Source organism: Pongo abelii, chromosome 7 (assembly GCF_028885655.2).
Source record: "Pongo abelii isolate AG06213 chromosome 7, NHGRI_mPonAbe1-v2.0_pri, whole genome shotgun sequence".
In the NCBI taxonomy this organism is placed as follows: Eukaryota; Metazoa; Chordata; class Mammalia; order Primates; family Hominidae; genus Pongo; species Pongo abelii.
The window spans coordinates 156,687,854-156,711,072 of record NC_071992.2 but is presented as its reverse complement, the minus strand read 5'-3'; the positions used below and the strand labels follow the sequence as shown (position 1 = coordinate 156,711,072).

Here is a 23,219-nt window from a genome sequence, read left to right as displayed (position 1 = left end):
TCTAGATTTCCAGTGGGTTCAAGGAGATGTGTGTGAAGTTCAGCTGATGGTATATAACCCAATGCCGTTTGAACTTCGAGTTGAAAACATGGTATGTATCACCAATCATTTGACCTTTTTGGGCTAACACACAAACTTCTCATTAAAGTAGGTTTTACTTAATGTCTGAGGCACACATCTTATGATATGTGTCTGTTTTTATGTTTGTTTTGCCAGAGCATATAAGCTTATTGTAAATGAAGACCATGTTATGTTATTCCTGTGTCTTTAGGCTTGGTTCTCAATAAATATTTGAACCTACAAAGAAACCTCTGATTTGAACACATACCGAGCTTAGTTGATTGAGTATAAGATGTGAAATAATAATTTTGAAGCTTACATGAGATGCGTTGCGGTTGCAAAGTCCACATTCTGCCTGCTGCTCAGTGATATCAGCATGATTTTATTGCTGCAAGATGATAAGATGATCAAGGCCCCAGGGAAGAACAAGCTGTGGAATGGGAGGATAAATGACCACACCACCACCACGAGCTTTCTCTTGTTTTAAAATCCTGATGTCCCATTTCTGTACTTTGTGTAGGGTGTGAAAAATTCACTTTGTAATCTCTTCTGTTGGAAATGCTTACCCAATTCTCTAGTCAGGGGGAAGGAGATTTGTACTGGCCCTCTAAGCTGATTCTATGTTTTCAGAGCAGACCCTCCCCACGCCAATGTAGGTTCCATCCCTCGAGTCTTCTCTGCATTGCTGTGTGGTGCTGCCGTGTAACTTTTCAGCAGCACGCAAAGGAGGGTGCTGCGAGAGTGGACATTGTCTTTCAGGGTTTTGTGACTGGTGTTCAGGGTAAGAGGTGGGCCCTTCATGCAGGTATCTCGCTGAGTGCTCTTGCCACATGTCGGGCCCCAGGCAAGGCCCTGAGGGGACAGAGATGGTCAGGCCCTGGTCCCTGCTGCCGCTGTGATCAAGGCTCTGTTGGGGTGCACGAGGTGTTGCAGGCCTGATGTGGGGGGAGTCTGCCTGGCCCTGGAGAGTCAGGGAAGGGTTCCTGGGACAGATGTGACAGCCTGGCTGTGAGTACAGGCTGAGTTGCAGTTTGCCAGGTGGACACGTGGTGGCTGTTGAAATGCTGTTTAGGCCTCTAGCATGTGGCATAGTTTCCCGAAATCCGTCTGAGCTCCTGGAAGCTCAGCTGGATGTTCAGCTTATAGTCTTGAGGTGCGCTCGGGAGGAGCGCTTCTCCTCCTGTTGGGTGAGGACTGACCTGCAGTAGGATTTGGCTCTGCCCTTTCCTGTGGCTTTCTGTCTCAGCCTTAGTAGGGAGAAGCAGTTTAGAGAATTTTCCCCAAAGTGGTTAAAGTATCAAATGACTGCTGCTCTTTCTTACACATTTTTGTTTTTTTGGTCTTAAAATGTAGCTTTCATTTTTATCTGGTTTAAAAACAATATGTGCTTATTATAACAAATGAGGAAGAGCAGGGAACAAAATAAAAAGCACCACATGGAGATAGCCCACAAATCATGGGCAAAGTTTTAAAAACTAAATTAGGAAGTATTTTAAACCTATGAAATGTTACAGGGAGTAGTACACACTCGCATCTCCACCATTCACATTTAAAAAATGTTCACAGTTGGCCATATTGCTTTAGCTATTTTCAAAAGAAATAAATGCCAATATATTTGCCTAGAGACAATTGGCTCCTCGGCTTCCACCCTTGCCTGCTGCATCTGTTCCACACATAGATCATTTCACACCTTGGCTCCAAGTCCGGGCACTAAGTGTACTCACTGCCGAGAAACTGGCTTTGCTTCTGGGTGCTTCCTGTAGACAGAGTTGGGAAAAGTCTGTATGCATATACACATACATGAGAACACACACACATATATATCTAAACCCATATGCCTACATATATGTACACACGTGTATACCCCTGCGTCTGCACCATGGACATGCATGTATTATCTGCCCTGTTCACGGGGACCCTCGCTTTCCAGCACTTCTCCAGAGGGTGCTTGCCTTCCTCCATCTGTGTGTGTCCTTTCTTCCCGCGTGAGAACTCGGGCTCCCAACATCAGCACATCTACTTAGATGCTCAGTCCTGTCATATCTGAGATAGTTGCAGGGTAGCTTTGACCATACCGCTGCAGAAAACCAACCCGCTAAAAAGAATCCAGGATTTCCTCCTTCGCCCAGGGCTTCTTAATCTCAGCAGTGTTCTATAACCGTTATGAAACCTTGCCTGTCATTTGTTAGGTTTATTCTAATATAGTTGATGGTTTTGATCGCTTGTTAATGATATTTTCCCCAATTGCTTATTGCTAAACTATAGAAATAATGCTTTTTTTTTTCTGACTCTGTCACTTTGCTAAATGTACTCTAAAGTTCAAGTTTCATTGTAGATTCCATAGTGTTTTCTATGACCCTGGTTTTGTTTTCTGTGAGTAATTGCCTGTATGCCTTTTCTTCCTTTTTCTTGCTTTAGTGCCCTGAGTAGGACCTCTGTTACAATGCTGGGAAGTCCTGAGGGCCGACATACCTGCACTGCTTCCAATCATGGGCTACCATCTTGAGGCCAGGGAATCTGCCTGTTTTGCTCACTAGCAAGCTTAGTGCCTGTACTAGCAAGCTTAGTACATACCGAAATAAGTTGATAACTCACAGATGTGTGGCAGGGATATTAACTGGTGGTATAGTTCCACATTTTATTGATTGATTGATTGAGATAGGGTCTCACTCTGTCCCCCACGTTGGAGCGCAGTGGTGTGATCATTGCAGCCTCAGCCTCCTGGGCTCGGGTGATCATCCCACCTCAGTCTCCCAAGTAGCTGGGACCACAGGTGCGTGCCACCTTCCCTGACTAATTTTAAATTTTTTTTGTAGAGATGGGGTCTTACCGTGTTGCCCAGGTTGGTCTTGGTCTCCTGGGCTCAAGTGTTCTTTCCACCTTGGCCTCCCAAAGTGTTGGGATTACAGGTGTGCGCCACCATGCCCAGCCATGTTTTTATTTATTTTTGTTTATAAATAAAATATTTTCTCTTTGTGTTCACATTCCCATTTGGTAAAATGATAAATATCAAACAGACAGCAAACAGGGCTGAAATCAAGTGGATCCATGGTTTATCGCCTGAGCACCTGCAGTGCTTACCGTGTTTAGGTGGTTTTGTGTTCCACTGTACACTGTCTCCAAAGTTCTCTGTGGGTTTCTGTGAAGACCGTTGGTCATTTTATTCCAGCAGTTCTGGATGTGCCATAGCCAATGTCTTAAGGCGCATTTGGAACTGAGCACGCACAGTAGGTTTGCTTTGGGCTTACGATGCTGCGTCGCTTTGTTTAGGGGCTGCTCACCAGCGGAGTGGAGTTCGAGTCTCTCCCTGCGGCACTTTCTCTTCCGGCTGAATCTGGTCTGTACCCAGTGACACTCGTCGGGGTCCCGCAGACGACTGGAACGATTACTGTGAACGGTAAGGAGAGTCCCTTCATGGTTGCTGCTCAGGAGGGTCTGCTGAACCCTTGCATGGCCTCCATGAGGTCCAGAGCTGATCGCCCGTCATGCCAGTCCTAACCAGTTAGGAGATAATGAAGAACATGTCTCTTTGGGAAGCATGAAAAAAATCTGTTCATGGGATGTGGGATGTGTGGTGGTGGGAGGGGTCCTTCCTGTGCTCTGACCCCACTGCCCATGCCCCTCCTCCCTCTACTTCGTCTCCTTTCTGCCGTCTTCCTCCAGTGAGCCTTCCTTCCTCCTGCTCCTTCTTGCTGGAACTCCTCAGAGGGTGTCTACACACGCTGAATCTCCCCTCTGCAGAGGGCCTTTAACCCTCTACATCCTGGACTCAGCCCTTTTCACTTCTCCAAAACTCCTGTCACAAGCAGTATTTTTTGGGCTAAATCCAGGGCCTACTTTTCAGTTTTGTGTCTAAATTCGCTCCTCAGTGCCCTTTGAGTCCCTGGCCGACCCTCCACTAGGCATGCCCTCTCCTCTGGCTGCTGTGAGCCTGCCCTCTGGATACTTTACCACCTCTCTGCTCTAGCTGCTGTGAGCCTGCCCCTCCGGATGTTTTACTGCCTTTCTGGCCCTTCTGTTTGGGTCTCTCTCGTCTTCTGCAGCCCACCCCTCAGTCAGGCCTTCCTCACACCCCACTTCTTTCCTTCCCCACCCCTCGCCCTGTGTTCCCTGGCCCTGTTAACTCTTCCTCTTCTGCAGGCTACCTTAGGTGATCCCACCAATGCCCTTGCTTCCTGTCTTCCATTTCCTCCAATGTGCAGATGATTTCCAGGGCTGGACTTCTTCCCAGCCTGCACCTCCAGCCCTTCCCAGCTGGCTCCTGGGCGCCTCGTATATAATACCTGCAAATCAGAACTCCCTACCTCGCCTCCCCAAAACTGCGCCTGCCCCTGTCAAGCCTCCATCTCAGTGCAGGCATTCCCATCAGCTATTTGCCCTGATGGGTTCTTGGGGGTCATCCTTGACCCTCGCTGTCTGTCACAGCACCCCCACCTCCCCTCCCTCAGTGCTTCCTGAGAACCGCTACTTCTCTCCACCTCCACTGCCTCCTGTCTTGCAGATCATAACTCTTCTAGGGTTTGTCACAAGAGCATTGGGACTGGTGTTTTTGCCCTGGTCTTGCTTGCTAACAGACCCACCTCCCATCTGTGGCCTGGCAATCTTCCTAGTGTGAATATGCTCCTGACATCTCTCAACTGGGAGCCTCACAGCTGTCACCAGGCCCTTGTTATCAAGGCCCAGTCCTTAAGTGTTGCTCTGGAGCCCGGTGTGGTCCGGCTCCTGCTGGCCTCCGCAACCTCCTCTCTGCCTCTCCCCTCCTACTTCGGTCTCCGAAGACTCTTTAGATCTGGCAGCTTTCCAGGCTTTCCGAGGCTTTGCCTGTGCCCCATCGAGTGCTTATCACCCTCGCCGGCTCCTGGGCTTCCCTCAGTCCTCAGCACAGGCTTCCCTTCCTCTGGGAGCCTTCCTCGGCGTGAGCTCGCTGGTCTAGGCCCCTGTGCGGTGGTCTCCTTCCTGACTCTGGGCGATGGATTCCTTGCTGGCCTCGTGTGTCTCGCTCAGCTGCAGCTCCATGCCTAGTGTGGAGCCTGGCACACAGTAGGTCTTCAGTGTGTGTTTGTTGGCTGGAAGAGCACTCCCTACGGGTGAGTGAGGCAGGTGTAATTGTAGGTGAGGGTGTGCTGCCCCAAGTGGGGAGACGGAGTGGAGTGGCCATGGGAGCGAATGACTCTGGGCATGGACCCAGCGGGGAGAGTGGGTTGGTCAGTGACCCTGAGGCTTGAAGGCTAACTAGGAACTATTCAAATGAATGGGGGTGGGCCGTGGGGGGAGTCCACAGGGGGCAGAAAGAGAGTTCCAGGCAGAAAGAACAACGTGGTGGTAAGAGAGAACGTGGTACATTTGGGGGATCTGGGGGTGGTCAGAGTGGGTGGTCCAGGACAGGGTGGCAGGGATGAGACAGACTGGAAGGAAGGCAGAGGGCCGACCTGGGGGTCTTACACACTGTGCCGAAGGATGCCGGCTTTCTCCGGAGGGCAGTGGGGCTGCTGCGTTATTTGAAGAGAGATGTGCTCAGGTGGGCAGTTCAGAGCCATCCCTCAGGATCCAGGATCCCTGTTGAGATGGGAAGGACTGGAGGCAGGGACACCAGTGATCAAGCTTCAGCAATGACCCAGGGAGAAAGGGACAGAGGTAGGACCATAGCTGTGGCCTGGCAGTGGAGCATAGGAGATAGGAATAGATAAGAGAGGAGCAGCGAGGAGTGAAGGGCTTGATTCAGAATAACACATAACCCATAACTAGTATGTTCACAGATGAGGAGTCAGAGCCTTAGTCACACAGTTCTTAGTTGTTTATCCTGGGTCCAGACTAGTGAGTGTTCATTTTTGGCCCGCTTTGGGAACGAAGTCAAAAGGACTGACCTTGTATTATCAGACATTGTAATGTGCTATTTGTCATCAGAGTTTAGAGTTTATATGGCAGTTATTTTAAGCAACAGGTAAGAAAAGGAAAATGACTGGTTTAAATTAAGAATTGCAAAATAATGGCTGCTTAGCGGACAAAACCACATCATACCAGGTTTTATAGAAAGGACATTAGTGCCAGATGTGGTTTTGGGGAGGAGAATGTTTGCCAGTTAAAGACGTTTTTGAAGAGGTATACTTTAGAGGAAGCGTGGCTGCTTTGAATGGGGGTTACGTTGATAGGGCAGCTTCAAGCTGGCAGGAGGTGAGCACGGGGCTGATTGAGGCTGTGTAAGGTCCCTGATTTGCCCTCGAGGGAGTGCCTGCCTCTCCTTTTAGTATGGAGTAGTTTGATATGAATGCAGAAAAGTTGTCACCCTAGGCATCTAGCCATGGGGTATTGTTTAATTTTGTTACAGAGTGAATGTTGTTTATAATAATTATCTTGCGAAATTTCAAAAGCCATTTTAAAGCTTTGCTTAAACAATTTCAAGTGCTTATCTAACCAGTGGACTTTTTTTTTAACATGGGAAATTTGCTAATCTTAAATTATGGTGCTTATACACATACAGCACATCTGCCATATCAGCAGCAGCTACAATAACAATTGGCTCGTGTGTGAACTTTCGTCTCTCAACAGAAGGCTTTGAAGCATTTTTCACATACTCATTAAGTCACATTATGTCCTGGGAAAGAATATTAACATTCTCGTTTTAGAGATGGATAAATCTGAAAAGCAAATGAGTAAAGGGATGAGATACTGATTATTAAGTAGACATTTATAGTTTACAAGGACCTTCGCATATAGTCTTTCATTTGGGCCCAGCCAGCCTTGTGAAACAGGAATGCAGATGCTGTTATCCTCCCCATCACGTACAAGGACAGTGAGGGTCGTGGGGTTGAGAGTGGGAGTGTGGGTGAGCGCCGGCGGGCCCTGGGCAGCTTCGGAACTCAGGTCTTCTGAAGAGGAGCCCCGTACTCTTTGCACTGCTTCAGCCATGGGCGTGAGACCCAAAGCCTTGCCAGTGGAGTGAAGATGTTCATTTTCTGTTCCAGGTTACCATACTACGGTCTTCGGTGTGTTCAGTGACTGTTTGCTGGATAACCTGCCAGGAATAAAAACCAGTGGCTCCACAGTCGAAGTCATTCCCGCGTTGCCAAGACTGCAGATCAGCACCTCTCTGCCCAGGTAGTGTGACGAGGGTCACAGACCAGAGTGGCTCTGAGGCATCATTTTTGGTCCTGCATTTTTTTTTTTAATGGCACAAAGAGCCTGTAATTCTTGTGACCAGAATATAGGTGAAGGATTTCTTTAAGATAAGCAACATCAATATGCTTTGCTGAAAACGAATTAGAACAAAGTTGAAATCTTTCTTACCATGATCAGAACAGAATGTGAAATCAGCCTATGGAATCATAATTCTTTTGAAAATCAAAATTAGGGAATTTAGGAATTCTCTTAAAAATATAGGGAATTTTGGCCCGGCGTGGTGGCTCACATCTGTAATCCCAGCACTTTGAAACCTGAGGCAGGTGGATCACGAGGTCAGGATATTGAGACCATCTTGGCTAACACAGCGAAACCCCGTCTCTACTAAAAAGAAAAAAAAAAATTAGCCAGGCGTGGTGGCGGGCGCCTGTAGTCCCAGCTACTCGGGAGGCTGAGGCAGGAGAATGGTGTGAACCCAGGAGGCGGAGCTTGCAGTGAGCCGAGATCGCACCACTGCACTCCAGCCTGGGTGGCAAAGTGACACTCCATCTCAAAAAAAAAAAAAAAAGGGAATTTTAATTAAACTTTTATATTATATTATATTTTAATTAATTAATTAATTAATTAATTTTTTGAGACAGGGTCCCACTCTTTCACCCAGGCTGGAGTACAGTATTGTGATCTCGGCTCACTGCAACCTCCACCTCCACCTCCCAGGTTCAAGCGATCCTCCCACCTCAGCCTCCTGAGTAGCTGGGACTACAGGTTTGCACCACTATGCCTGGCTAATTTTTGTATTTTTTGTAGAGGTGGGGTTTCGCCATGTTGCCCAGGCTGGTCTCAAACTCCTGGGTTCAAACAATCCACCCATCTTGGCCTCCCAAAGTGCTGGGATTACAGGTGTGAGCCACCGTGCTCAGCCAACTCTTATCTTCTAAGAAATAGTTTTGATCTTGTTTATTTGTTTTTTAGCATTGCGGGAAAACATAAAAATAAGAAAGAAAAAGCAATCTCAGGAGTCCCAGAAGCAATTACTATAAATGATTTGTTGTGATATTTCCTTCCAGTGTTTTATCCATCTTATTTAAAAATATGTATTTGAACAGTTGAGATTACATGACATCATATATAGTATTATAGATTATTTTTTGCATAACCATGTAACGTAAGCTTTTCTTCATGCCTTTACAAATTCTTGAGAAAATTCAATTTTAATTGCTTCAACAAAGCACATCATAAAGATATCTCAAAATTACATACCCATTAATTTCCTTGCTATTGGAATTTGGGATGTTCTCAATTTTTTTTTTTTTGACAGAGTCTTGCTCTGTTGCCCAGGCTGGAGTGCCGTGGCACAGTCTTTTTTTTTTCTGAGGTGGAGTCTGGCTCTGTCGCCCAGGCTGGAGTGCAGTGGCACAATCTTGGCTCACTGCAACCTCCACCTCCCGGGTTCAAGCAATTCTCCTGCCTCAGCCTCCCGAGTAGCTGGGATTACAAGTACCCACCACCATGCCCAGCTAATTTTTGTGTTTTTAGTAGAGACGGGGTTTTGCCACATTGGCCAGGCTGGTCTCAAACTCCTGACCTCAAGTGATCTGCCCGCCTCGGCCTCCCAAAGTGCTGGGATTACACGCACAAGCTACCACATCCAGCCTGTTCTTAATTTTTGCACTTATGAATAACACTTAGCGGATATCCTTTTGGCCATTTTTATAAAATATGTCTTGGGATTTTCTGAAATGTTTTTAAAGCCCATTCATGTGTTCAATAGACCCTTTCATTTGCCAGTTGCCGTGCTGGGTGCTAGGGCTGTAGCACTGATCATGACAGTCCTGGTTTCTGTCCTCACGGGAAGTTCTGTCAAGTGGGGAAATTGACAAGTCGCCGAATAATCACAGTGCACTGTCGTCAGGACTGTGATGGGGGAGGTCCCACGTGCTGGGGGAGGTCACAGACTCAGGGAAGAGTTCTTCCAGGAGGCGACACCAAGCTTGATGGGAGGGAGGAGGAACTGGCCGGGTGCAAGGCCAGGCAGGGCGGTCTTCGACAGAGGAAGGAGAGGTGGAGACACTGACGTATAATCGGGGAATAAAATGAAACACAGACAACATTTACTCAAAAGGGATCATAGACCTGAGTATAAAAGCTGAAAATATATAACTTTTAGAAGAAAATAAAAGAAAATTATCATGACCTTGAATTGGGCAGAGTTCTTTGATGTGACACCAAAAGCAGGATCCCTGGAATAAAACGTTGACAGATTGGACTTCATCAAAATTAAAAACTTTCGCTTCCAAAGACACCACTAAAAGAATGAAAGTTACAGACTGGAAGAAAATATTTGCATATTAAATATCTGATAAAGAGCTTATATTCACATTAAGAACTCTTAAAACTTAATAAAAATAAGGCAAAACAACCTAATTTAAAAAATGGACAAGAGATTTGAGTACCTATTTCACCACAAGATATGCAAATAGCTCGTAAGCAACCTGGAAGGATGGTCGACATCATTAGTCTCTGAACTGGCACCACGTGAGGCTCCAGTTCACACCCGCTCACGGGGCTCACGATAGCAGGGCTACAAGGTTTCGGAGAAGCTGGATGCCTCGTGCGAGGCCGATAGGGATGCTGATGGGACATCCCTTTTGAAAACGCATTGGCAGTTTCTTCAGAAGTTACACATAAGTTTACCATATGACCCAACAATTCCACTCCTAGGTGCCTGCTCAAGACAACGGAACACATATGTCGACATAGAAACCTGCGCACGAGTGTTCATAGCAGCATCGTTCACAGTCAGAAAACTGGAAAGGGCCCAGATGGCCGTCAGCTGGTGAATGGGTCAGCAGAATGCAGTGTGTCCCTGCAGCAGAACACCACTCCGCAATGAAGGGACGAAGGGACACATGCCCCAGTGCAGACCAGCCTCAGAGGCGAGCTGCTGAGTGCAAGAAGCCAGATGCGAGAGGCATAGAGTGTGCGTCCTCTGATGTGAAACATCTGGAAAGCAGGTTTCTAGCGGCAGGACACAGCTCAGCGGCTGCCTGAGGCTGCCAGTGGTGTGGGGACTACACTGATTGGAAGTGCTCCTGCGGCATCTCTTTGGGGTGCTGCAGGTGTTTTAAAACTGGGTATCAGACCGGGCGCAGTGGCTCACGCCTGTAATCCTAGCATTTTGGGAGGCCGAGGCGGGCGGATCACCTGAGGTCAGGAGTTCGAGACCAGCCTGGCCAACATGATGAAACCCTGTCTCTACTAAAAAAAATAAACAAAAATTAGCTGGGTGTGGTGGCAGGAGCCTGTAATCCCAGCTACTTGGGAGGCTGAGGCAGGAGAATCACTTGAACCTGGGAGGCGGAGGTTGCAGTGAGCCGAGATTGCGCCATTACACTCCAGCCTGGGGGACAAAGGGCGAGACTTTGTCTCAAAATAAAAACAAAACAAAACAAAACAAAAGAAAAAAACACTGGGTATCAGTTATTTGTAAATTTACCAAAAATGATTGCATTACATACTTAAGCTAGGTGGATTTTATACCTGCATATGCTGTTTAGAAAGATGAATTTTGGCAGGGCTTCAGTGTTGAATGGACACATGATTTCCGCTGAGCCTGCCACCAGGACTTCCCAGGCCTGGACACTTCCAGGCACATTAGCTTGAACAGCCAGATGCGCAGACTCCCAGCTCTGGCTTTGGCTGCTGAATTCTGCCACTGCTGTCAGTAGAACTGTGGCACCCAGTGGGCGCTAGGCTAGGAAGGACACTAGCTTCAGCTACAGTTTGACGGCATGCGCTCACAGGCCTGTACAGGGCACCAGCCGCCCAACAAGAGCTCGTAAAGGAGATTATGGCTCCAGCTTCAGCTTAGCGAGCCCCAGCCAGCGCTTCAGCAAAAGGGCGGGGGGTGGCTGAAGGCCAAGAAACGCTAAGGGCAGCTGTTACCAAAAAGGAAAAATAACTTGAGAAGGGTTACTTTAACTTTGTCATTTGTCCTGCTAATAAGGCTTCCCCGAAGGTCTCTGCCAGCTGTAAAAGGCAGTGAAGAAAGCAGGTCCTCTAGCTGCTTCTCTTTGCCCACCCCACATTTTTCTCCTGTGTTTAGAATAGTTTCCAAATATAATGCCTCTGACCCCCCATTTTTATTGTCCTGTGGATGCACTGTGATGGGGGTGCATGCATGCTCTGGTACCTGCTACCTCTCAACAAGATGTGCTGCTGTGGGCGGCCACCACGACACCGAGCCTGGGCCCTGGGGAGGAATGTGGATCCCAGCATGGTCCTGATGAGGACCAGGGGCTGGAGGAGGAGGGTCCAGTGGAACTGATTCGGAGTTAAAATGTTTGCTTTTTATTTCTTATTTTAAAAAATTGTGTATAATGTATATATTTTTCTAAGGTGGCTTCCTGAAATAAAATGTGACTATTCTTTGAGTTTTGATTGTTATTAATCTAATATGAACATTCCAGTGACTGATTCATTAAATTTACTCACAAACATTTATCGACACCTACCATGTGCTTTAGGCCCTGTGCTATAGGACTAGCAATTAATAAAAAATTCAATGAATAAAAAATGCCCTCGACCTAGGCCGCTCCCCTTGTATGTCTGGAAGGAGGTACTCAGACTAACTAGAGTCAAATTTGCTAACTGGCTCTGTAATATAAAAACAAAGTAGAGGTTGACCGTATCTTTGGGGTTCGGGAAGGCTTCGTAGAAGAAGTGGTATTCAACTGGGCCTTACAAGATCCACAACAACTGGTCAGATAATCAAGCATGGAAGAAAATGCAAAGAAGAGGGAACAACAAGTCAACCAACCCAATAAATACAGACCATGGTGCAGGAGAATTCAGCACTGTGATGAAAACACAGCGGGTCAGATGAGATGAGATGAGATGTCCAGAAGAGGCAGGCCTTCAGAGACAGAAGGCAGGTCACTTTGTGAAGCAGCGTCAGATGGCAAGGCCTGCTTTGCAGGGAGCTCTTCAGGAAAGGCCTCTGCCGAGGAGACACGCAGAGGAGCAGAGCTGGTAGGCAGCCAGTGGGACGCGGCAGAGAGCATTCCAGGATGGGAGTCAGAGGTGCCCAGATGGAGCCTGGCGGGAGTGGTGCCTTGAGCACTGACAGTGATGAGGGCAGAGGTCAGGAGCAGGTGGCCTGATGGCATCTCCTGTGGAATTGCATTGTCCCGCCTTCTCTGTGGCCAGGCAGCCATGCAGAGACACCCTGCACAGGGTGAGGCTCAGCAGGAGGCAGCTGTGAAGTGTGTTAGCAGGCCACTCTGTCCCAGGCCCATCTTGACTACTGCTAGGGTGCTTTTCTGTGTTGCACAGTGGTTCAAGTTTGAGATGCTTGTTAATTTGTTCAATACATACTTAGTGAGTACCTGTTATGTGCCAGGTACCTGGCTGGGTAGGAGCTGATAATGCAAGATAAAAATATTGTCACGGCCGGGTGCGGTGGCTCACTCCTGTAATCCTAGCACTTTGGGAGGCCAAGGCAGGTGGATCACCTGAGGTCAGGAGTTCGAGACCAGCCTGGCCAACATGGCCAAATCCCATCTCTACTAAAAATACAAAAAAATTAGCTGGGCATGGTGGCATGAGCCTGTAATCCCAGCTACTCGGGAGGCTGAGGCAGGAGAATCGCTTGAACCCAGGAGGCGGAAGTTGCAGTGAGTGGAGATTGTGCCACTGCGCTCCAGCCTGAGCAACAGAGCGAGACTATCTTAAAAAAAAAAAATTGTCCCTGTCTTGAAAAAACTTTTGGTCCAGTGCAGGGGTGGGGAGGGCAGAGCTACAGAAAGGGCAGCTGAGTCCACAGAGTGCTCAGGGGACACAGGCGTGCCAAGCTTCAGGCACCAGTGACTCACCTTGCAGTTCCTGTGCTGCTCAGACCCAGGGGCTGCCTAACCCAACGCAGACCACATATTAGGGGCCATCTCCTTAAACAAGAGAGTCTCGTCGCCGTAGACCTTACTTCTACCTCCCACAGTTTGCCCATAGTCCCACATTGGAGTTTCTCTCTGCCAAGAAGCTCCTGGTCTGCATCTCCTCCTAGGAGACTGGACCTGACCCTTGCCCAGCCTCCGCAGCCCCTCCCTGGGGGCCTGACCTTGGCTTGAGTGGGGTCCCTGCTGCCATCTCTTTAGTGCCATGGCCTGTTCAGGACTCAGCTCCTTTTCAGTGCCAGCCCGAGTCCCACCCAAGCTCCACTGTTCACGACAACTGGGACGCTGCAGCTGGGACCGTCAGGGCCTGTGTTAGGCCCAGGCCCTGTGACTGCCAGGTCAAACATTGTTTTGTTTTGTTTGAAAATCCTGTTGTTTGAGACACAAAATAGTGAGTCTTGGCCATGTTTTATGTTTTTCCTGATACCTTCTCTTCAAATCCACATTGAGTACAAACTTTTGCTTGAGAAAGGCTGCCTGCTAAAAGATGGAAAGAAGCCGTTTATGGTAAGGACACGAGTCCAATTTTCCTTCCTTGACAGAGGAAGTTTATTTCTTGACTCATGAACATTAAAGATATTTAAATTCCAAGGAGCTCACCTTGATTTATTATGCAATTATTTCACCAAAATTTGGTTTGGATGCAGAAGCTTCTCCATCAGAGTCTGCATCTGGAAGCCCCCAGGAAACACGTGCCTGGCGCCATGAGCTTGGCTTGTGTTAAGCAGCATTTCTTCCCTTGGATGGCAGAGGTCTGAGTCTGGAACATTCTTTTCTGTCCTTTGGACCAATAGTGTGTGACACCAAGTGCTCCCATGGCGTGGGAAGCTGTTCCGACTCTGATCCTGTGTGCTGTGACTGGGAGCAGGGCCAGGAGGAGCTGGGCATCGGAAAGACTGCTGGAGAGTGTCTGGAGTGGGGTGGTCCACAGTCCGCTTAGTTGACTTCATGAGCCATTTCTGGATGCACTAAGCACACGATGTTGGCTCAAGTATGCTGGACTAATTGTGGCTCTCTGTGGAAATCCTTCAGGGACAGGAAGAAGGTGTGGGCTACTCAGGAAACCTTCAGGCCCCAGGAGAACATGTCGGCCTGCCTGCTCTGGCCACCTCCTCTGTCTGCCCCTTTGTCCTGTGGCCAAACTTCTCCAGGGAGCCATGTGTGTGTTTAACCTCACCTGTCACATGCCTCTATTTGTCATCCGCTGGCATTTGTCCCCATTGTGCTGCCAGATATATTTTCTCTGTGATCACCAGTGACCTCCTTCCCAACCCACTGTTTGCAGCCTGTGGGTTGGGAAGGCTGCAACCAGGACAATTAGTTTTGTGGATTCAGTTAAAGTCAGTAGAAGTCAGGCGAGGGCTTACAGGCTGAGAGCTTGAGTGCAGGAGCCTCGGGGAGGCCCTGGCTTCTGTGTTGCATATTCATCTGGCTTGGCTGCCTTGGCCTGTCCCGTAGTCCAGGGCCTCACCTGACTGGTGTGAGGATGGAGCCCCGCAGATACTGCCTGACCCCAGGGCCTGGCCCAGCTGCCCTCGTGTGATGCCAGGTGTTGGTGGGCATTCCTCACAGTTTATACCTGTAGGAAGGGGTCTGTGGGACAGCTTCTCATTCCTCTTTGGCCTCAGCTCTATGTTATCAGCTGGAATGGTTGGTATACATTTTCCTCTTAAATCTATGGAGTTTCCCAAGGCACTTCTAAGCATGACATTTTTTAGATTTTGAGAGAACAGCAGCCTCATGGTTTATTTGAATGAATTCATCATGTAATTTTTATACCCCATAACTTAGTAATTAAGTATTTTATGCTTCACATACGCATGAGAAATGAAGGCTGAGTGAGGGTGTTCATGTTTATGACACACAAAGACCTGGACGTGTCTGCATGAGGAAAGCATGAGGCATGTGGCAGCTCGCTTTCCATTCCTGATAGCTGGGTACTGAACTCCATGTATGAAGCCAAGATTTCCTAGCCCCTGTTTCTGAAATGCATGAGTATGGTGATTCTTCTTTGGGAAGTGAGTAATTCTCAAATGGCCTTGGCTTCTTCCTTCTTTCTTCTTTAAATTTCTTCTTATTATTTTAGATCTGCACATTCATTGCAACCTTCTTCTGGTGATGAAATATCTACTAATGTATCTGTTCAGCTTTACAATGGAGAAAGTCAGCAACTAATCATTAAATTGGAAAATATTGGAATGGAACCATTGGAGAAACTAGAGGTCACCTCGAAAGTTCTCACCACTAAAGGTAGGTATCGTAAGCAGCTTTGACCCTGGGAATGTTTGTATTGTTTACTTGTAGAAGCGATAGTTTAAATACTCAGTTTTCAGAGAATCTAAAAACTTCTTTGTGGATTCAGATAAAGTCAGTAGAAGTCAGGCGAGGGCTTACAGGCTGAGAGCCTGAGTGCAGGAGCCTCGGGGAAGCTTGGTGCTATCATGACAGTGGGAAACCAGTTCTTCATGAAAGACACACAGCAGAAGACAGTGGGACCGAGCACACACCTCTGTATCCCCAGTGCCCTTTCCCAGACCTCAACATCCATCAGCTACTCAGCAGAACTATTTCTTCAATGAACGGGAGAGAAGCATTAGTAGGCCTGGAAGGAGTCTGTTTGGGATCCATCCCATCATGCGTTCAGCTCACGTAGTTTGGGGTCAGGGGACCTGTGCTGAAATTTGGACTTCACCATTTACTAGCTATTTGTCCTTGGGGAACTGTTACTACTGTACCTCAATTTCCTCTTGGATAAATAGGGGAGGTAGTATTTAGCACATACATTGCAAGAGTGAACTAGGGAGGTCATGTTTGGCAGGACACCTGGTGTGTCAGAGGCTGGTGAGTGCATTGATCAAAGGGGGAATATATTGTATGGGAGGAGGGAAAAGTATCAAGAGTAATATGTGGAAATAAAACCAGGTAATTTAATACATTTAGAGAAATTGTAGGCTAGTGAGACCAGACAGAGAATGAAAAAGGGAAACAAGTTAGCAGGAGTTTGGGGTGTTTTTTGTGCTTTTGACATATGGGTGAGATGAACCAGGCATACAAGAGGAGTTTGACTGGTTATGGTTAAGTTTCCAGTAGAGGATGTACTAATCACATGTTACTTCCTGGCAGAGGGCTCCCTCCCCATGCTAATGACATTATAATGCGACAAACCAAGTTTCTTAGAGGTAGAGCCACAGACCCTCTGGTTAGTTCCAGCTTGAGGGAAGGTCCAGGGCTGAGCTTGGGAGAATTTGCAGGCAAAGAATTATGTCATGAGAGAATGAGTTTGGAGTGTGTAAGAAAGGGTTAATTTGGGCTTGTACCACTCTGGAGAATTTCAGGGTATCTTGTATTCCCATATTTCTTCCACTGATTTTGATAGAAATCTGTGTCTGTAGGACGTAAAGCATGAAGCTTTGCGTCCGCATTGTCTAACCCATTCTCCCGGTCCGTGTCTGCCCTGGAAGGAGCCTTGGCCTGGGGAGCGACCCAGGCTTGTCCTCAGTGATTTGTGTGCATGGTCATGGGGCTGGAGCCGTGGGGCAGCCCGCCTTGTGTTCTTGCTCAGGAGGGCCGGGTGTGCCCAGAGCAGGGAGTGGGGATGGAGCAGGAAGTCACCTGTAGCTTGTCGGTGCACATTCATTTTATTTTTTCTTGTCTTGAATCCTTCCCTTTTCCGTGGGTTTTTTTTTTTTTTTCCCTTTTTCCTTTCAGTGCTAGTCACACAACATGGAATAACAAGTATAGTTTTTATTGAGTGAGGCCATAAGTGGCAAATTGTTATATGCTAAATAGTTATTAAAAATGCAAGTCTGATGTGTTCATCTTGCTCCCTTGCCCCTGAGGAGTGGTTCTTGCACTCATCTAAGGCTTTGCTTCAGCCCTAAGGAGATCACAGGGAGGTGGTCCCATCCCCTGGGGAGCCGGGGCCCAGTACAGAACCTGCTGGCAGTTGTTAATTTGGCATGGTTTCTGCATAAAGATGGCAGAAGAGTAGCATTTTTATTCTACTCTTTCTCTTGAAACCTCCCCCGAACAACAAAGTATGAAGAAACAGTGAAAATAAAACCATTCCCTGTGAAACAAGGAAATCATTTCAACCCCCCGTAACACAGCATCGGCCACAGGTGTCGTGGAGTCTGGGTTAGAGGGAGGGTGAGAGCGGAAGTGGGACTCTGGGAGGACTAAGGAAAAGCTGTTCCCCGAGTAGGCAACACAGCACCCAAAAGTACCCCAACAATGAAAGCCAGGCAGAGGGGCCTGGGCAGGTGCTTGGAGCAGCAGGAATGCCGAGGGGTTACCTTTTCTGTGCCAGGCCTTTGGCCAAGAGAGGGGAGGCCTGGGGTGGGAGGGGAAGGAGGTGTTGGAGCTCACTGATCACACAACCTGTGTGTGAAAGGCTTCACTGCAAGCCTCACCTGCATTTTCAACAATAAAAACATGGGCGGCCTGTCTCTGGGATAAGGGAACTAGTGGCATAGCAGCCCAAGCCGAGCTGGATCACAGCTGTTGGGGGCCGGGTCCCTCCTTGTGTCACTCCGGGGCCAGGCAGGAGACAGGCCACACCAGAACAGAAAGAATCGCTATGAATAATGGCCGACAGGTGCAAAGTGTTTGAGAGTCAAAGATAATGTAAAGCAACAGGACGTGCGAGGAGGGAGGCAGCTCCTATCCTGGGCTGGCACAGCCTGTGAAGAGGTTGGACCAGTGTGGCCCAGAAGTTGAGAGGAAGTACCCAGGAGCGGCAACTGAGACCTCAGAGGAGTGGCCCGGCTGCAGTGCTGGAATCTCAGCTCGGGGCACCCAGACCTCTGGGGAGGGCACCGTCTGGCCCTACTGTTCTGTAAAATAACACTAAGAATGGTACCTACATCTCATTGATTTAACTGAGAATTAAATGAGATAATATGTGTGAAGCACTTGAGACAGTGCTTGGCGTATAAGCACTCAGATTTGTTCTCACACAAGTTACTACTTGCTGTGGTTTAGGTGTGTGTCCTCTCCACCTCTCATGTTGAAATATCATCCCCAGTGTTGGAGGGGGATCTGGTGGGGGGTTTTGGGTCATGGGGGTGGATCCCTCATGAATGGCTGTGTGCTCGTCTCATGGGAATGAATGAGTTCTCACTCTGTTAGTTCTCATTAGTGCTGGTTGTTCAAAAGAGCCTGGTGCCTCCTCTCCTCTCCCCTCCCCTCACTGTGTAACTGCCTGCTCCTGCTTTGCCCTCCTCTGCCATGAATGGAAGCTTCCTCAGGCCCTCACCAGAAGCAGAGGCCAGCTCCATGCTTGTACAGGATGTGGAACTGTGGGCCCAAATAAAACCTCTTCTCCCTGTAAATTAGCCAGCCTCAGGTATTCCTTTATAGCAATGCAAAGTGAATTAATACACTGCTACTCTTGCCACTACTGCCGCCACAACCACCGGCATCACCGCTGCCACCACCACCATCACTACCACTTTCATCACCACCACCACCATCACTACCACTTTCATCACCACCACCACCATTACCACTGTCATCACCACCACCACCATCATCACCACCACCATCACCATCACCATCACCACCACTACCACTATCACCATCACCATCACCACCACCACCATCACTACCACTGTCATCACCACCACCACCATTACCACTGTCATCACCACCACCACCATCATCACCACCATCACCATCACCATCACCACCACTACCACTATCACCATCACCATCACCACCACCACCATCACTACCACTGTCATCACCACCACCACCATCACTACCACTTTCATCACCACCACCACCATCACTACCACTTTCATCACCACCACCACCATTACCACTGTCATCACCACCACCACCATCATCACCACCATCACCATCACCACCACTACCACTATCACCATCACCATCATCACCACCACCATCACCATCAACTCCACCATCACTGTCACCATCACCACCACCACCACCATCACCATCAACTCCACCATCACCATCATCACCACTATCACCATCACCACCACCATCACTATCACCATCACTACCATCACTGTCACTACCATTACCACCACCATCTCCACCACCATCACTACCACTATCACCATCACCACCACCATCACCGTCACCACCACCATCACCATCACTACCACTATCACCATCACCACCACCATCATCACCACCACCACTATCACCATCACCACCACCACCACCATCACCACCACCACCACCATCAACTCCACCATCACCATCATCACCATTATCACCATCACCACCACCATCACTATCACCATCACTACCATCACTGTCACTACCATTACCACCACCATCTCCACCACCATCACTACCACTATCACCATCACCACCACCATCACCGTCACCACCACCATCACCATCACTACCACTATCACCATCACCACCACCATCATCACCACCACCACTATCACCATCACCACCACCACCACCATCACCACCACCACCACCATCAACTCCACCATCACCATCATCACCATTATCACCATCACCACCACCATCACTATCACCATCACTACCATCACTGTCACTACCATTACCACCACCATCTCCACCACCATCACTACCACTATCACCATCACCACCACCATCACCATCACCATCATCACCACCACCACTATCACCATCACCACCACCACCACCATCACTATCAACTCCACCATCACCATCAACATTACTACCACTATCACCACCACCACCACCATCACCACCACTATCACCATCACCACCACCATCACCATCACCACCACTATCACCATCACCACCACCATCACCATCACCATCATCACCACCACCACTATCACCATCACCACCACCATCACCATCACCATCACCATCATCACCACCACCACTATCACCATCACCACCACCACCACCATCACCACCACCACCACCACCAACTCCACCATCACCACCACCATCACTACCACTATCACCATCACCACCACCACCACCATCACCACCATCACCATCGCCACCAGCACCACCATCACCACCACCATCACCATTACCACCACCATCACCACCATCACCATCTCTACCACTATCACCATCACTACCATCACTGTCACTACCATTATAACCACCACCATCAACACCACCATCATCATCACTACCACTATCACCACCACCACCATCACCATCACTACCACTGCCATCACCAGCACCACCATCACTACCATCACCACCATCACCATCACCATTATCACCATTGCCACCATCACCATCATCATGATCACCATCATCACCACCACCCTCACTACCACTACACCACAACTACCACTCTCTCCACTGTGACCACCAAAACCACCATCACCACTATAACCACCACAACCACCGTCACAACTGCCACCACCACCGTCACCACCACAAACACCACCCCAACCCCCACCACCACCACTACCAACACAACCACCACCCTCACCACTGGCACCATCACCACCATAACCACCACCACCATAACCACTGCCATCACTGCTACCACCATCACCATCACCATCGCCACCATCACCATCATCATTGACACCACCATAATCACTGTCACCATTGCCACCACCACAATCACCTCATCATCAACACAACCACCACCATCATCACCATCACTACCATAACCACTACAACCACCACCATTACCACTGCCACCATCACCCCTGTCACCACCATCACTACCACCACCACCACCGTCATTACTGCCATCCTCACAAGCACCATCACCATCACTGCTGCTACCACTACCACCATCACTACCACCACTGCCACTGCCACTATTGCTATTGCCACCGACACCACCATTTTGTAGAGTTGTCATGAGGATTGAAGTTTTGTGCATCAGATGTCTAGCCACTTCTCTGCCTAAGGCTACCACCGTTTGACTTCTAATGGCATAGATTCATTTCACCTGCCTTTACTTGGTGTTTGCAGTCATGTTATTCATTCTTGAGATGAGAGTGTGAGAGTGAGGTATATAATGGTGTAGCATTGGGGTTTCAAATTGCTTTTCCCCGATGATCGGTGAAGTTGAGCACTTTTCCAATGTTCTGGCCGCTTGTATATCCTCTTTTGTATGAGGACTTTGCCCTTTTTTCCCCCATTGGTTGTCTGCTCTCTCTCTGTCTCTCTCTGTTTCTCCCTCCCCTTCCCCATCTCTCCTGACTTGGAGGACTTCTTTATATATACCCTTGGTGTGAGCTCTTTGTTGGACGCGTGGCGTGACCATCCTCTCCCATACTATGATTTGTTTGCCTTTACCTCTTAGTGGTGGCTTTGGATGAACAGAAGTTCTTAACTTTAATGTGGTTCTTTTAATCATTTTTTCTTTTAAAAATGTTGTTTATTTGTGTCTTATTTTAAAAACTTTGTATACTCTTAGTCTTTGAGAAATTTAATGATACTACCTTAATTTCATGCTTTCCTATCCACCCTCCTTTTGGGACCAATTTGGGTGAGGTGGAAGGTGCTTCTCTGGCATAAAAGCCTTCATCTGGTACTCTGAACTTAATTGGTTATAGAGTTTGGTTGATATTTGAACAAGCAAGCTAATATTGAATAACAGAAAATTACAGTCTACATGGCAAACTTTTCTCACATCTCCTGTAATTTAACTTGCCCTCCCAACTTAGCAACTGGAAAACATTTTTTCCTTCCCTCAGATAAACTCAGTGGTAATCGTGTGCCCATTATTCATTACAAAATCCCCCTTTCTTTCTGAAGCAAAAGTCTTCACCTGCTTCTCTCTTCAGAAATCCATGAGTGGCTGCTGTCGCCCTGGCCCCTGTGGCCCTGTGTGGCCCCTGTGGCCCCCGTGGCCCTGTGTGGCCGAGCCTCTGCCCCATGCTTGGCTTCATCTATGGCCACCTCTCCTCCTCAGCTGGAGTCGCATTGCTGTCAGGAGCTAATTTTGGCTTCCTGGATGCTCCTGCCATCTGCCATGATGTGAGGACACACCCTTTCCTCCCCAGGCACGCCATGCTGACTTGTCCCACCCCTCCTGCCTCCTCAGCTCCAGAGCATTTATCCTCTGGGCTCTGGCTTGGCTGCCCTTTCTGGAAAGCCTGCCTAAGCCTGGGCTCCTGGGTCTCCTCTTTGCTGCCTCGGGCTGCTCTGACTTAGTGCCACAGGAGGTCTTGCCACTGTGTATGGTGATGGCTTCTTTATTGGTCTCTTTCTCTAATCAGGGTATGGTCTCTCCAAGGCAGTGACTGGGTTTTCTCTTCTATTTCCAGGGCCTGGCACATAGCAGGTACTCAGTACCGAGTAATTGGTGACGGAAAGACATTTTGTGGCACGGTCCTATCAGCTGCATTTTGAGAATGAGGCTGATGGGAGCATGCCTGTCCCTCCTGTTGGCTGAGTGGAGGACGTAGACGAGCGTGTGGGAACCACTCTGTGATTTTGAATGTGCGTCCTAGCTCTGCCTTAGATGCTCCCCTCTCCACACCTGCTCTGTGCAGGTCACTGCCTATTCCTCCTGTTGGCTGAGTGGAGGACGTAGACAAGTGTGTGGGAACCACTCTGCGATTTTGAATGCGCGGCACGGCTCTGCCTTAGATGCTCCCGTCTCCACACCTGCTCTGTGCAGGTCTCTGCCTCTGCTGCTCTGCCTTAGACACCGCCCCCTTCCTGGAGAGGCTTTCCTCTGCTTCTTGGTCATCTGAGGTCTCATCTCAAGGTCCAGCTTCTGTCCCAGCTTTCTAGGCTACCTTAGCCTTTGGTGTTTCTCTCTCTCTCTTTTTTTTTTTTTGAGATGGAGTCTCGCTCTGTTGCCCAGGCTGGAGTGCAGTGGCACGGTCTTGGCTTGCTGCAACCTCCACCTCCCAGGTTCAAGCGATTCTCCTGTCTCAGCCTCCCGAGTAACTGGGATTACAGGTGCCTGCCACCATTCCTGGCTAATTTTTTGTATTTTTAGTAGAGATGTACTTTCACCAAGTTGGCCAGGCTGGTCTTGAACTCCTGACCTCAAGTGATCCCTCCACCTTGGCCTTCCAAAGTGCTGGGATTACAGGCACGAGCGACCATGCCCGACCATCCTTGGTGTTCCTTATGCCTCTGACTTCATCTGGAACTTATTCTGTATCAACC

The 23,219-nt window shown here is 48.5% G+C and overlaps 1 protein-coding gene across 4 annotated transcripts in view; it reads left to right on the top strand.

The window, feature by feature from the left end:
* The window catches only part of TRAPPC9 (trafficking protein particle complex subunit 9), a 744,079-nt gene that overhangs the window by 166,071 nt on the left and 554,789 nt on the right, over positions 1-23,219 (top strand). For all 4 annotated transcript variants that reach the window (XM_024250828.3, XM_009244129.4, XM_024250829.3 and 1 more), the window contains 4 exons: positions 6-91; positions 3,331-3,457; positions 7,023-7,155; positions 15,214-15,377. In XM_024250828.3, the coding sequence (XP_024106596.1) occupies positions 6-91; positions 3,331-3,457; positions 7,023-7,155; positions 15,214-15,377 (510 nt within the window). The remainder of the gene's footprint in view (positions 1-5; positions 92-3,330; positions 3,458-7,022; positions 7,156-15,213; positions 15,378-23,219) is intronic.